This window comes from Coffea arabica, chromosome 2c, assembly GCF_036785885.1.
Source record: "Coffea arabica cultivar ET-39 chromosome 2c, Coffea Arabica ET-39 HiFi, whole genome shotgun sequence".
Taxonomy (NCBI): domain Eukaryota; kingdom Viridiplantae; phylum Streptophyta; class Magnoliopsida; order Gentianales; family Rubiaceae; genus Coffea; species Coffea arabica.
The window spans coordinates 1396086-1411798 of record NC_092312.1 but is presented as its reverse complement, the minus strand read 5'-3'; the positions used below and the strand labels follow the sequence as shown (position 1 = coordinate 1411798).

At 34.7% G+C, this 15713-nt stretch overlaps 1 protein-coding gene across 4 annotated transcripts; it reads left to right on the top strand.

Moving 5' to 3' along the window:
- The first annotated feature begins 8696 nt into the window (after positions 1 to 8696).
- On the top strand, positions 8697 to 13722 carry LOC113724897 (uncharacterized). Of its 4 annotated transcripts, none has more exons than XM_072073317.1 (5): positions 8697 to 8982; positions 11014 to 12797; positions 12891 to 13095; positions 13198 to 13367; positions 13461 to 13722. In XM_072073317.1, exons 2-5 carry the CDS (start codon positions 11018 to 11020, stop codon positions 13580 to 13582), a joined length of 2277 nt encoding a protein of 758 aa, XP_071929418.1. In that variant the 5' UTR covers positions 8697 to 8982; positions 11014 to 11017; the 3' UTR covers positions 13583 to 13722. The 4 variants fall into 4 exon arrangements, 3 of the variants coding, with proteins under 3 accessions (XP_071929418.1, XP_071929417.1, XP_071929419.1); XM_072073316.1 differs by lacking the exon at positions 8697 to 8982 and adding an exon at positions 9252 to 9394; XM_072073318.1 differs by lacking the exon at positions 8697 to 8982 and adding an exon at positions 9253 to 9394 and having other exon boundaries at positions 12891 to 13047.
- The last annotated feature ends 1991 nt before the right edge of the window (positions 13723 to 15713 follow it).

Genomic DNA, 15713 nt, shown 5'->3' with positions numbered 1-15713 from the left:
TATTACGCAATATACAGTTGGCAGTATTTACCAAGTGGAGCTTCTTAATGGTATGCTAAATGGTGTGGCGGTATTAAAATACCACTTGGAGACGCGGAAAACAGGCTTAAGTGGTATCAAGTCGTCAACTGCCCTCTCCGGAGGGGAAAAAAAAACAAACAAGTGATGTCAACTGCCAGCAGTTTTACCATATTCGAAACTGCAATGTACGCGGCCAACTGTAACTGCCAACAGTTCTTTATTCGAAATCCACTAGAAGTCTAGAACTGAAAGGGCAGTTAAAAAAGGAGCTGCAGTGGTTCGTTTTACTAATAGTAATAATAAGTCAGGGAGATAATTAGAAACAAACCTATGGACTGAAGCAAGCATGTGAATGGATAGAGTTTATGTTTGATTGATTTGATTCAGATTTAGACTCGTCATATTTAAATAGACTCACGTTCAAATTCGAACTCCTATTGATAAACTCACATAAACAATCCTATGAAATGGATAGAGTTTAAATTGGATTTATTTGACTCAGATTTAGACCCATCAAATTTAAATAGATTCACGTTCAAATTCGAACTCCTATTGATAAACTCATGCGCGAATCTTTGTGGATTTGGATATTCAACGGATAATTTTTCTAAACATACAATGAGGAATTTAAGAAAATTTATTTTAAAAATATATAGAGTTTAAAAGTAATATAAATACTATCTAATTTTTGTTTTTAAATAATAAACTTAACATTCAAGAAATTAAATGCAATATTATGAATTCAAAGAAGTAACTATTATCAACCACTTCTATATATTTTCATAACTTCATTTGCTTCCACAATTACACATCAAAATTTTCATTTATTTGCCCTTACTTTTCCTCATTTTCTTGAAAAATTTGGTACTAATTATAATGACATAGAATGCTATATTATTATATAAATTTACTGATATATACACATACACACACATATATATATATTAGATTGTTCATACTAATAGCACATAACTGCAGCATGCAATTTGGTACTCGGTGGCATGCGGGATTTGACATGGCACTATTATTCATACTAATATTTTTCTTTATGTATGTGCTGTATGTACCAGTCTTCGTATTTTCAAGGGCAAAATTTCATTGGGTGGATTATGTGAGATCTAGAATAATTTGATGGTCCGTGACGTACTTTTCCCCGCTTTCAATTCAATCAATGGGCATACTTTGGCAATGGTCCCGTTGAAGAACTGCCAAACTAGAAAATTAAAGAATTGCCAAATTAGTCAATCGATGAATTAGAAACTTGACAGTTCATTCTACAACAAAGCAATGATGTGTCGTCTGAATTTCGTGCCATTGGAGAAGGAAGTGGGATAATTAACGATTTAACTTGTGGACAAGGGAGGAAGAAAATGGAACCTGTGGGCTGTGGCTGCAAGCCTACGAGAGTAATCAGACCCGACACAGACAAGGACTCTAGCGTTTCCTGGCGATCGCGAAAGAACGAGCCATACATTTACTGATTTCAAATTTCAATTTTGTTGAAAAATGAAAAGTGGAAACTCCAGCTGTAGCCTGTACGGAGTAATTCTCTTGGGAGTCCTGGCCATAAAAGCGCCACGTATGCCGAAAAAAGTCCAAACGTCGGATTTAGATAGATCATCAGATGATTGACTATTTTCTTATCCAGTTTTTTTTTTCTCCCGAAAATTGTTTTCTTGTCTAGTTTTTTTTTTTTTTTTGCCAACCATCACTTTATTTATAGCATTATACACTATCCTACTCTAAGGATAGATCCAACTAAGTCTAGAGAGGACGGCGAAAATTGAACTACCACCAGATCAGACAGTTGCACTATGCATTCATCTGAATTTTTTTTTTAAAAAGTCACATAATATAGTAATTGGTGGGAGTAAGGGTGTTTCGCGAATCGAGCCACTTGCGAGCCGATCGTGAGCTGCTCGACTCGAGCTCGTCAATATCGAGTTTGAGTTAATTAAGTCGATCTTGAGCTCAAAAACATTAAATTCGTTGCTCGCAAGCTCAATTATATTTTTTATTTTTTATTTTAATAGTAAAATTACATATATATCCCTAATATTTTATTATTTATTAAAAATTATTATTTTATTCATTTTTTAAAATAAATATTTATTTTTTATTTTTTAAAAATAAAATAATTATAATTATTTTTTTATTTTTTAAACTCGAACTCGATATTTTGAGTTCGTCGAGTTCGAGCTTCACAAAATTAACTCGAGCTCGACTCGATTAGTCAAAACTCGACTCGAGTTCGGCTCGTTTGCACCCCTAAGTGGAAGGCAAAGTTTTTTTTTATCCAGCTCTATCCACCTTTAGTTATGGCCTATGCACAGAGCTATATCAAATGAGCACAGGATTTTGCTTTCCACTTTCTATGTAGCTTCTCCATCTTCTATGTAGTATTTTTTTCTCATTTAAGGTAAAGCCGTAAAGCCCCTCCTCCTTGGTTCACGAAGAGAAATAAAATGCTTCCTTAAGGACCTTTAAAAAAAAAAAAGGACCTTAGACAACTTGATAATATCGAACGTCTCATTAGTTGGAGCGATCGATTGAAGAAAACTCAAAACTGCCTGGGTGGACTTTGGACCACTAACTTCTTTGTCGTTTTTTCCCATCTTGATGAAGCCATAGTCCCTTCATGTAATTGTTATGCAATGGAAAATGATTTGAAGATGACAGTCTAGAAACATCACAAGACCTATTTGCGACAAAGTAGTGCTAGTAATTAGGATAGTACGGTTAAAATGTATGGCCAGCACCAAAAATAAAAAAACGCTCCGAGCTGATCTGTGGGCCGGTGTTTTTTCCGGAGTTCAAAATAAACACGCGCACTTAATTAGATTAAGTACAAAAATTAACGAATAAATCGACTTAATAAACAAGCAATTGATCTGTGGGCTGGTGGCAATTGACAAAATAAAACCTGGGGGGGGGGGGGGGCAAATTACAAGGAACTGGTCCATGTTTTAGCCAACTACAAAATAGGACTTTGTAGAGTTTATCATTCTGTTTTTTTTTTCTTTCTTTTTCGTAGTTTCTGCTCTTTTTTTTTTTAAAGTATCTTTATCTTTTTTTAACCAAAAAAAGAATTCGTTCTCCAATCTTGTATTGCCTTCAATTGTTGATCCTTCATAAATCCTTTTGTTAATAATTTCTTCATGATGTTGTCTTGCGCTCGTAAACGTACGAATTCAATACTAAAGAGCACTCCCATACTCGTGTGTGTAGAAAGTTCTCTCCGCGGCCTTGCCGTTCGACAAAATCTAAACGTGCGCACTAATTCAGCCAATGACATATCGATGCCGGCGGTGTTCAATCAACCACGTCCCCAGATGATTATTATACGTAGTTGTGCTATGGGCAACTCCGGACACGGTTCGACTTCCGACAGCATTCATCTCATCTAATTATCTTGTTGTACAAATTTGTCATTTTGCTTCCACAGAATTTTGTCCGCTGCAAAATGCTCAATTGGGATCGGTCTCCGTATTTAATTTATACGTAGTGTTAGGATATTAATTTTTTTTAAATAATATTTCGCTTATATAGTAAACATATTTTTTAATTTATCTTTTATTATTTTTTTATTTCACACACATTATATTACAAAAATGCTCAAATAATTATTTCAAATTATATTTTAAATAATACTCCTCGCCGTACATCTTCCTAATCTCCATGTTTAAAAATAGGCTGTGATATCTCTCTGTCGGAGACAATTACTACTATTATGTATTTGAGTGAAACTATTATGGTTGGAACTTAATTTGATTTTTTAAGTCGCATATAGTAGAAAAAACTTATTTTTAGTTCAAGGCAATTTCCTAATAGTCACATTCCATAAAAATTCTTCATTTTTTGATATTTTAAAAGTCAAATTCAGTATAAACTTTTATCTTTAACTTAAATTGATAATTTAAATTCACATTTAATACAAAACCTCAAATTTAACTCATCCCCATGTGTTGTGTATCAACCATAGACCCTTCACAGAAAGCTCAGAGTTCGGACCACGGGCAGGAATTCTGACGGTTTTGTGTATTTTACACGTTACGTAACTTTATTTGCATGCGCGCGTAATTTTATTTGTATAACGTGTAATTTTATAATAAAATTTTGTGAACCCCACACACATTGTGAAAATCGAGGTACAAGACGTGATTTGAACCATACATTCTTTTGTGGCCAAATTCTGACCATGAACTGTGCAGGAACGGGCCTTCTGATGATCCGGCCCAGCCCTTATACCTCAGAGTTCACTTCTACACTTCCCGGCAATAGACTAGGCAACTTCCCTCACTGCAAGTCGTGTCAAGACATTTTGACTCGGCAGTTCCTTATTTCTTCGCCAAAATAATTCACCATTCCCTTTTCCACAACGGGGACCGGTTCACAAGATAAGCAAACGAGAATAAGAAATCCGCCGCCGTGGCAACTGGCCTGTATCGGCGGTCCACCTTGCTATTTCTTTTACAAATAAAAAAAGCGGACCATGGTGTGTTTGCAAAGTTGGAGAAGCAACAAAAAGTGAGAGCTGAATGGTCGTTGCAATGGAGATGTTTTCACATTCTTAATTAGGTAGGTAATTGAGGAAGGGATAATTTCACAAATCTTTCCTAAGGTTTATAACAATTGTAGTCACCTCCCCTTAAGTTTTAAAAATTACACATATCTCCACTACTTTTATTATTTAGGTAACTATATAGACCAAATACACTACATTTCTATTCAAAAATCCTAATATAACCTTATTGACATAACAACAAAGAGAAACAGTTAGTTTAATCATGTACATTTTCTTTTTCTAAAACCGCTGCAAACCTGCCACCATATAAAGTCAAACGAGCAAACTATTATTTATAACTCAGTCTCCATTTCAAGTGATTTTAACAATAGTCGCGGCCTTATGATCATTTTGCTACCCAAAGGCTTTCACTAAAAACTACAATATCAAATATAACCCCACTTAAAAATGTAAAAGCTTGCCTACAACTTTCTCAACCCACTAGCAATAGATAATCTAGCCCATCACCACATATATGGATACTAAAAGCAATGCCACCATGACCTAAAGAATAACCCATTATTACTCCATAATCTCCATTAGAGACTAATCCTATCTCCATAAAAAAAAAAAAAAAAACCACTATTCACAGTTGCAAATAAAAAATAGAAAAATGCATTTTTCATTTTTTTTTTTATTTTTTCGGCAACAAATGCAGTTATGGACATCTATTAATTTTTTTATGGATATCTAATAAAATTTTTTGAATAAATAGACACAACAATATGCCAATCAGCCGGTCCCTCTTACTTTCAGCTATCAGTTTCAAATTAATTCTTTATGTTTGCCATCCTCTCCTTATTTAATTTGATAATGAAGAAATTCTTTTCCCTGTTCTTTGCTTTTTATTGAATTAGCATTTGCTATATTTGCAATAGAATGTGAAGAAAAAAATGAATCAAGTAATAAAATAAGAAGAAAAGAGATAGCAGAATTTGGAATAAACATTGGAAATGAGAAGGAATGGTGGTGAGCATGGTGGTTTAGGTGGTTGTTATGAATATAGTGATACATAATATGAGACGAAGGAGAGAAGTTAGAGAGAGAGGTGAAAGGAGGCGATTGCAGATGATATGACAATTGAGAATGTTTTGCTGGTTGCAGTGGTATGATATCTTTCTTTATGAATCACCCAATTAAGTGAAGGACATTCTAGTGATTTTGTTGCATCAAGGGAGGTTGCTGTAATTATGTGAAACTAAGGGGAGCTGAGTGAAATTGTTAGAAATCTCAAGGGATGTTTCTGAAATTATTCCATGGAGAAAATTGACTATGCACCTCTATCGCGTCCTTCCCTACTGAACTGGAATACGCATACAAATGAAATTGAATTATCTAAAAGTTCAATCGGAAAATTATTTACTTATATGAATATAATTTTTGACTCTTATGCTAACAAATAATTGAAATTATAGCCTTCATACCTGTGACTCCCCGCGTTTTTTTTTTCTTTCTTTTTTCCCCCCTGCTCTTGCTATTGAATTAATCTCATGTCCAAGTAGCATAAGATTCTCGCAATTTCCTTCTCGTGGTCTAACAATACTGATTTTTCCAAAGTAATTTCAATTATCTCAAGGAATCAAAAACAAAAAATTTTATTGATATACTTATATATATATATATATATCAATTCTGAGGGGCCATGTTGTCAAATAAATTGGCATTAGCCATTTACCCCACCCTATCGTGTTCCGAATTTAATTAAAAAAAAGATTGGCATTTCGAAACTGCTAACGTTGTCAGGAGGACTCAGGATCCTACACCGTTTCAGTGGAGCAATGTGGACGACTTCAGTCCAAACTCCAATAAAACTTTCGTCCGACAACGCGAAACGACTTCCAAGTCGTTTTCTGGTAAGTGGTTTCATCTACCCCGATACGGACAACGACCTTTCCATAGAAAAGGAGAAAAATACTCCTTTTAATTTACAGTTTCCTCAGATGGGATTTAGAAAGAGGACATTTTTTTTTTATTGGCAAAAAGGACCCATTTTTTAAGATTTGCCCCTTCTTTTTTTTTTTTTTTTTTCCCTGTGTGCTTTTTGCCTTTTTCTCTATTAGTAGATAGATATGGCCAAAAAAAGTAGACTCTACTAAATGCACATCTTTACCCGGTAAAATAACGAAATCAAATCCCTGGAGTCACTTTTCTATTTAGTGATAGTTTAAAAAGATGAACGCAAGGTTAAATATTTGGGTTAAGATTTAGAGTTTTTGAATTCTGATCTCTCTTCTCCTTTTCACCCTTTTTGCTTGTTAAATCTCATCACTTTTCCGCTCGAAAAAAATTTAAAAATAGAAAATATATATATACTAATTTGAAATTTTCTTGTCATTGTTTGCTATTGCATATAGTTGTACAAGGATGTACTCACGGAGAAAGGCCGTTCTGGTTTTCAGAGTATCGCATGAACAATGTGCAGCTGGAGGAGAGTCATTGGTTGATTTGATGCTCCAAGGGCATCATGATGGATGAATTGTATTCCTCATATTGGACGACATTACGAGGACACGAGTCACACAACACGAGCAGCATCTTTTTTGAGTCTTAAAAGAAGCCCCAAACGTAATAGGACTTGTACTAAAGCAACTTTGTGCGTTCAAGAAAAATAGCTTTATGGAGTAATTAGTAGTAAAAAGTTAGCGGAACATGATTCTAACGAGCGGAACCTTGTGTCTCTTTCTGCCCAAGGAGGTGAGGGGGATGGGGATCCCCTCACGTCGAGGGACCATTTACTGCTCATATTGAAGTCTACCACAATACGATGGACTTGTTTTGGATCGAGATGATTTCAGATAGAATAATTCACTTCATAAATTTCAATCAAATTTTTTTAATCTTTTTATTTCATATATATCACATCAAAAAAAGTGATTCAGTAATTATTTCAAATAAATCATCCAAATAAACTCCTAACCAAACAAACCCACGATTCTTCCGAATTTCGTTTGAGGAAAAATAGCAATGGACGAATCGCGGATGGGATCTCCAGTTATACAACAAGGAGACTAACAGCGTGCTTAGGGTGTGAGATATCATAAGATGCGCTCACCTCTTTTGTTTTGTCGTTTTTCCGTTGTGGTTGGATTCAGCTTTAGCAAAAGTAGTCTTCACATATCAAGGGAGATGGGATGAACAAGTCAAGGATGGAAATGCCAGTGTCTTGGTCCACATGCTCCTTAACCTTGGAACGGACGGGTCACGAAAGATCGTTTATTCGAATCTCGTTATCAATACGAGAACTGTATTTGATAAGTGATCGATAAAAATTTTTGTAAAGAACTTACGATTCTGAAAAATATGCCCTTGACCTATAATGATAATCAAAATCGAAGTCATTCAAATTTTTTCTTTAAAAAACAACGGCATGCACAAGAACGACAAGGAAATCCCACCTAACACAGCTGGTATTCCCAAAAAAAAAACAAGGACTGAAATCATTAATCTGTAAACCATGCAATATCAATTATTTAGATGCAAATACGGGGCTTGCAATGCGTTGTTGACTGTTCAGTTCAGCACTACTTTCAATGGCCAGTCGTCAACTCAGATTCGATGAAACAGAGAGTTTAAATGGGTGTCAGTAGATTTATTTAATTATGGAGAGTCTTTGCACAGAATTAGAATCTTCGACGTCGAATCTACATTACTTGCACTCCCTTAATGGACAGGGTTCAATTTGCTGACAATTCACCCTTAATATCTCGTGCACAACGAGAAATACATAATTAATAATATCTCCAGCCAAACTCGAAAGAAGAAATACTCTACATAATTACCCGGGATTGTGGAGCATGAATTTGAACAATGATAATCTCACCTTGCTTGAAGCAACACCAGAAGGCCCCATTAATGGTAATAAGCCTAAGTTGTCGTAAGCTGTGTTTTCAGGCTCGGACCGGACCGGCCGGTCGGACCGGTTGGATCGGGAACCGGCCAGGCATCCGGTCCGAGCTAGCTAAAAAACTCGGCTGTTAAAAAACCGGTCAAACTCGGTCATAACTCGGGTTGGACCGGTGAACCGGAATTTTTGGTTAACTCCGGTTTTTTATTTTTTTCCATTTTCGGCCTTTTTTTGGGTCAGACTTTGACAAATTGACCAACTAAAAACGCTAAAAATTGACTGAAAAAATAGAGCAAAATTGACAAAAGCTTTCGTGAGCTTCTGTTTGAGTGTTTCTTCTTCAGCCGATAGGCAATAACCTCGCCGATAACCACAGCAGTTCAGCCACCACCGCCGCTCTTGAGATCCATCGCCGATCTCTGGCCTCCATCGCTCTTGAGATCCACAGCCTTCAATCTCTGGCCTCCACCGCCGCAACACCACCAGTTCGTTCAGATTTCAAGAGAAACAAGTAGTTAGCAAGCGGGTGAACTGAAGCTAAAGCCTAAATCTGGTAATTTTTCCAATCTGAAGGCTATTATTGCTGATTTGTTATGCTAAAGTTGATATGTGGCTGGAATTTTTTGATTCATTATGCTGGGCCTTCGGGATTGGATATTGCGGGTGTGAAACTAATACGAAGGCCACAACTGTTGTGCTCTGTTCTCAGTTCTCTCCCTTTCTTTTATGCACGTTTCTCCCTTTCCAGCTAACTGAATCACCTAGATGAAAGACAAATGTATCAGTTTGCAAATTTATTGTTGCCCGAATATGACGCCTGTGATTTTTCAAAAACTAAACTATTATGGCGTATGTTAAAAACTTTCTACCATTTTTACATGGATGAAATGGATGAGGATTACATGGAAGGGATGAAATGGATGAGGATTACTTTGAATGGAAGATGATTTTGAGAGGACAGACAAGTATGATAAACCTCCAGGTCCTATAATTTAGCACCCCCAATCATATGCACATTTTAATAGCTAGACCTTCTATTTTTGTTAACCATGAGCTTTAATGGTTTTATCCATTATAAAACGATAAAATGTTGACTGATTATGTTTCGTTAAATTGGAGATTTTACATTACTGGTTTATGAATCTGAACCCTGTCTTAGCTTATAGGAATAAGGTATATAAACTTTGGCCTGACAAAATGTGGCCTTCCCCGTTACTGATTGGAAGTTTCCAGGTTGCGTGCCATAAGACACCATTGTTAGGCTTTTCTGCTTAAACAAATATTACTGGACAGGGAGTTCCACAGGTTTGGTGATCGATTTCTCATCTATCATCCTCCTTTTCAGACTTTCATTAGACTTGATAAAAGAATGGCAACATAACAAGGATAAAAAGAACAATTGATCATATTGTTCGCGCTTAAGCCTGGGAAAAATCAATGGAACATCTTTACCAAAATGATAAGAAAACCCAACCTTTAATCCCAGTTATTTTAACCACGTTCCATCAGGTTTTGTTGACTGGCCGGGTTTTATCACACTTAAAAGAGTGAAAAAGAAATCCAATGTGGCTGGCTTAGGAAGAGCAAAACCCCCAATGAGTAGCTAATGTGAACGATCACTAACATGTATGATTTAACAGTGAAAGTGAACTGGTACTAGTTTATATATGTATTTGATATTTGAACATTTAACTTCATATTCTGGTTTATACTTTGTATTGCAATTCTTGGGTGGAAAAAATCTAACAAGAAATGCTTCATGACACTTGCTTAAATTATCAATACATATTTTCTCGAATCATTAAGAGCACTCTAAAGTACATTCGCATTTTATGAATTCCTTCTTTCAATTGAATGTTTAAATACTACTGCAGAGACTGCTATCATATTAATCTTGAGCTACTTCGGCTACCGTTTGACAATGAACAAGATTGATGTAAAAAAAAAAAACCTTATCAGAATTAAATTTGGAAACCCATTCTGTATTGAATGAATACAGAAGAAAAAAGAAAGTAAATATAGAAAAACCCATTCTGAATTGAATGAATAGAGAAGAAAAAAAAAGTTAAGTATAGAAAAGCAAGTAGTTGACAATGAATAAGACAATTGCTTTTCTTTTTGGAAGGAAAAAACTAATGAGAATTATATAAGTGGAGAACACATCCTCTGATAGGCTATAGAACACCAGAAAATGAAAACTTTCTCGAGGGCCTAAACAGAATTGAATAATGCAAGTGGCAAATAGAGAGAAAAGTAAAGCTTATCTATTACATGTGGCAGCAAGTAGGATTCATAGAGTTTGAAAACAGGATTCATAGCAAGCAGGATTCATTGCCAACAAGCAGGATTCATAGCAAGCAGGATTCATTGCCAACAAGCCTTTGAAAAACCATATAGTTCCTGCGGACTTCAATTTCAACATACTTTTAGCTTTGATATTCTTTTCTCATACTCAATGGCTGTACACATATGGCTAATGATAGCTAATGTCTGTGCATATATGGCTATGCATAATTGCTGTAGATTTTCATTTATAGGAGATTTTTTAAATTATTTAATATTTTCAATGTTCTTTCTAATGTAGGACAATGGAAGGTACCGATTCACAGTCCACACCAACAAATGAAGGATCGGCATCAAAGTCAAGTTCTGAAAATGTTAGGCAAAAAACTGATATAGCTTGGAGATATGCTATAGAAGGACAAGATTCACAAGGTAGAAGAATTTTGATATGTCAATGGTGCAGTAGTATTTTTAGAGGGGGAGGTATTAATCGAGTGAAGCATCATCTTGCAAAAGTAAAGGGTAATGTGGCTCCATGCAAAAATGTGCCAAATGATGTTCAGCAGATAATGGAAGATTCATTGAACGAAAATGTTAAAAAAGCAAAAGAGAAAAAAGGGATATTTGAAATTGGAAATCCATTGGGCCGAAGTGTAGCGGGATTTGAAGATGATGATATTCAAGAAATTCCTCATCCAAAAACAAAGACTCAAACTAACATGAGTGGGAATAAGGGAAAAAGAAAGGCACATGGCATTGAATCTTATATGACAGGTAAATCTCTTGATCACTCTCAACCGAGTATCAAGTCTTGTATGCAAAGTAAAGAGAGATGGCATGATACTGACATGGCTATAGCTTTGTGGTTTTATGATGCATGTATTCCAATGAATGCTTGTAATTCTCCCTATTACCAACAAGCAATTGGAAAAATAACAAGTATGGGTCATGGTTATCAAGGACCTAGTTATCATGCTTTAAGGGTAACTTTGTTGAAAGATGCAAAGAAGCAAGTTGAATTAATTGTTGACAATCTACGTAGTAAATGGGCTGAAACTGGTTGCACAATTATGGGTGATGGCTGGAAGGATAATAGGCAAAGAAGTTTGATCAATTTTTTGGTCTATTGTCCTAGTGGGATCTCATTTATCAAATCTGTTGATGCTTCAGATTTTGAGTCTAATGCTGAATATTTGTGCAATCTGTTTTCAGAAATTGTTGAGATTGTTGGATCTAGTAATGTTGTTCACATGGTCACAGATAATGCAAGTAATTATAAAGCTGCCGGTCGATTACTTTCTGAAAAATATCCTACAATTAGTTGGTCTCCTTGTGCAGCACATTGTTTGAATTTAATTATGAAAGATATTGGAGAAATGACTCATGTGAAAGATGTAATTACTCTTGCTTCAAGAGTCACTGTGTATGTTCATAATCGAAAGTGGATTCTTAGTTGGTTAAGAAAAAGGCCTGGTTGGAGAGAGATTCTTCGTCCTGCGGAAACACGATTTGGTACTAATTTTATTGCTTTGAAGAATCTTCATGATTTGAAACAACATTTGGAGGCTTTAGTGACTTCTAGTGCATACAAGAGAGAGTTGAAAAATGAAAAAGGTAAAGAAGTCAAACAAATTGTTGTTGATGGGAAGTTTTGGAATAATTGTTTGATTATTGTGAGAATTATGGGTCCAATTATGCGCTTGTTGCGCATTTGTGATTCTGATGAAAAACCATCATTGGGTTATGTATATGAAGGCATGTGGAGAGTTGTTAATGGCATTAAAGAGCTGTTTAAGAACAAGAAAAAGTTCTATGGTCCATACATTGATATAATTGATAGGAGGTGGGATAATATGTTGAAAAAAGATCTTCATGCAGCTGCCTTTTGGTTGAATCCGGCCTTTCAATATGATAAGGATAGCCCTTGTCACATGCCTGAGATTATGAAAAGTGTTTTAGAAGTCATGCAAAAGCTAAAAATGGATGGACTTCAATATATGATGGATGAAATATCAATGTTTAGGTCAAAGGATCAAAGTTTTGGATTTGAATTTGCTCAAAATACTCACAAAACTGCCCGTCCAGGTATGCCTACTCTAATTTCACATTGATTATGTTAAGAATTACTTTTGTTGGTTTTTTTAAAAAAAGATTACTAATTATGTCTTACTAATATAGATGAGTGGTGGAAATTGTTTGGTAATGATGCTCCACATTTACAAAAGTTGGCAATTAAACTCTTGAGCCAAACATCTTCTTCTTCGGGATGTGAACGCAATTGGAGTGTATTTGAACGCATCCATACCAAAAAGAGAAATAGACTTGAGCATCAAAGGTTGAATGATCTTGTTTATATTCATTATAATTTACGTTTGAAGAATAGGTATGGAATTACTATTATACATGCTTACTTTCTTTTGTAAATTTATTACTTTTTTAAAATTACTTACTTCTTTTATTTTTTTTGCTCTTTTTTTCATTGTAGGCTTTCATATAAAAAGAGGTCTTATGATCCGGTGGATTATGAAACTATTGATAAAGTTGAATTTTGGGTAATTGATGAGGAACAAGAAGGAGAGCTTGATTATGATGAGTTAGAAGAAATGATTGAAGAAGAATTTCCCAAAACTAGCGAGAATGAAGCCTCTCAATCACGTAAGTTTATATTTGCTAACTTTATTTAAGTTTCTTTTTAATTTGTGTCTATTTTTGAATATTTTTATTTATGAGTATTTAAATGATTTGTAGATAAGAAAGACACAAATATTGTGCAACTTGATGATGAGGATGATGTTGATGATATCGACTTCGAAAGTTATGAAATTGGAGATAAGGATGATGAGGATGAAGATGAAGAATGGCTTAGATAGTTCTGTGGAACATGGTGTTTTATTTAGATTGATATTATCAAGCATTTGAACATGAACTTGTTACCTTATTTGGATTGCTATTTGTTAATGATTGAACATATATGGGATTTCTATTTTATAAATTTGTGAGTTTGGATGAATTTGGTGAATTGTTTGATGAATTAGATATAAATTTAGATAATTGGGTTCTTTGGTTATATTTTGTAAATTTGATTTGCAGGTATGTGTGTGTGTATATAATATATATATATATATATATATATATATATATATATATATATATATATATATATATATATATATATATAAATATATGACGTATATATGACGTCATCCGAGTCGACCCCCTATCGACCCCGGTCGAACCCATTGACCCATGACCCCCGACCTCTGCCGAGTCGAGTCCCGGTCCGAGTTTGAAAACATAGGTCGTAAGTAATTAATGAGGGGAAACCAATATTTGGTTATGGAAGGAAACGCATCATTTTCAAAAAGTTGGGCGAGATACCCACCAAACCAACCACAGAAATTCTCATCTTAGGCCTTACGGACAGGTACATACCTAACCCGGCTGCAACCGCAAAACACACACCCCATATTACTCCTCCTTCCGTCCCATTTTGATAGTTCTGAGTTTAAAAAAATAATAATTAACTTTATTGAAACAATCAATTTAGTTAGTTATTTTTCTAAAATACTCTCACATTACAACTTTATGGGAACTTGAATTGATGATAAAAAAAAGAATCAACTCCCATTAAATGGAGTAGATTTATAGTAACAATAACTTATATTTAATAAGGGTATTTTAGAAATATTAAAATATAACTGTATTTTTCAATTGGAAAGTGAACTACAATTTTGGACAGATAAAAAAGGAAAATCAAAGTGAGATGAAGGGAGGATAATATTATTGAGATGTCCAAATATATATTTACGCATTTATCTTCTCTCCCCAAGTAAAATACTCCCTCCCTTTTTTTATAACTGACGTTTAAGAAATTTGCTCTTAAGTACTTTTATCTGTCGTTGTATTATCCCATGCAACATTAATTATTTTTTCACAATTTTACCCTTTTATCTCTCTTTACCAATACATGGCTCTTAATTACTACTCCTAGTAATTATTACTTCTCTCTTTACTTTTGGCCTAGTAAAACAGCACCATTTAATACTCTAGTGAGAGAAAATATGAGTGAATTGGACAATTAATGAGGGTACAAAAGGAAAGTAGTTTATAGATTTAAACAATGAAAATTTTTTCTTAATTGATGTGCAAAACCTTAAACGTCAGTTATAAAAGAAGGGAAGAAGTATTAAAACTCGTGAATATCCGAACCTGACACGAACATCATCCCGAACCCAAGCTTTGGTAATGGCTCCTACAAGGGAATCCGTTCCGTGGCATTGTTGATTCGCTAAATAAAGTCAAGTGCTGCATCACACAATCGACAAGGAAAGAGAAACTAAAGTAAGCTCTCTTCATTCTTTAATTGTCAAATAAATTAAAAAGAAAAGCAGTAGCGGTAATTATCTAAAGCTTCTTTGGCCGGCGGGAAGGGACATGAATAATTGTAAGCACAATTAGTTAGTGGTTTCCATGGGACGTAACATGTTATTAGTAGGTTATAATTTGCTATTAATTAGTACTTTGTAAAATATGATAACAGGGGACGCAATTATTATATTATATATGGAGTTTACTTGAATAATGACCGAGCGTCACAGAATTAATATTGTGAAATTATGTAAAGTAATCGATCGTGAAATTAGTTTAATTTGTCAATTGATGTTGAAGCCTGAAGGACGGACAGTAAGACAAAAAAAAATTACTACTACTAGCCTAGCAAAAAAGTGAAAAATAAAAAGTATTCAATGGTTGGATGGTAGAATCGGTTGGGCGCTTTTGTTTGTTTATTAGAGTTGAGTATGACAGCTGCAAAACGTTAAGGAAGTCATTATTGAGTAGAATATAGAGTACTGCGGTATATGATTAATGATTTAATGGCTTGAAAAAAAAATCGAATTGAATATGGCAACCGGCAAGTAGTACGTTACTAGCCATCGCGGAATTTATACTGTCGTATTGTTTGTTACGAAGCTAGATGACGAAGCCGGAAATAGGAGGGAC

Excerpts from the sequence above, each read along its gene's own strand:
- LOC113724897 (XM_072073316.1), top strand. The coding sequence starts at position 9,366 with ATGGAAGATGATTTTGAGAGGACAGACAA. Across the intron at positions 9,395-11,013 it reads GATTTTGAGAGGACAGACAA|GACAATGGAAGGTACCGATT; the intron begins GTATGATAAACC and ends TTTCTAATGTAG. Across the intron at positions 13,096-13,197 it reads AATTTACGTTTGAAGAATAG|GCTTTCATATAAAAAGAGGT; the intron begins GTATGGAATTAC and ends TTTTCATTGTAG.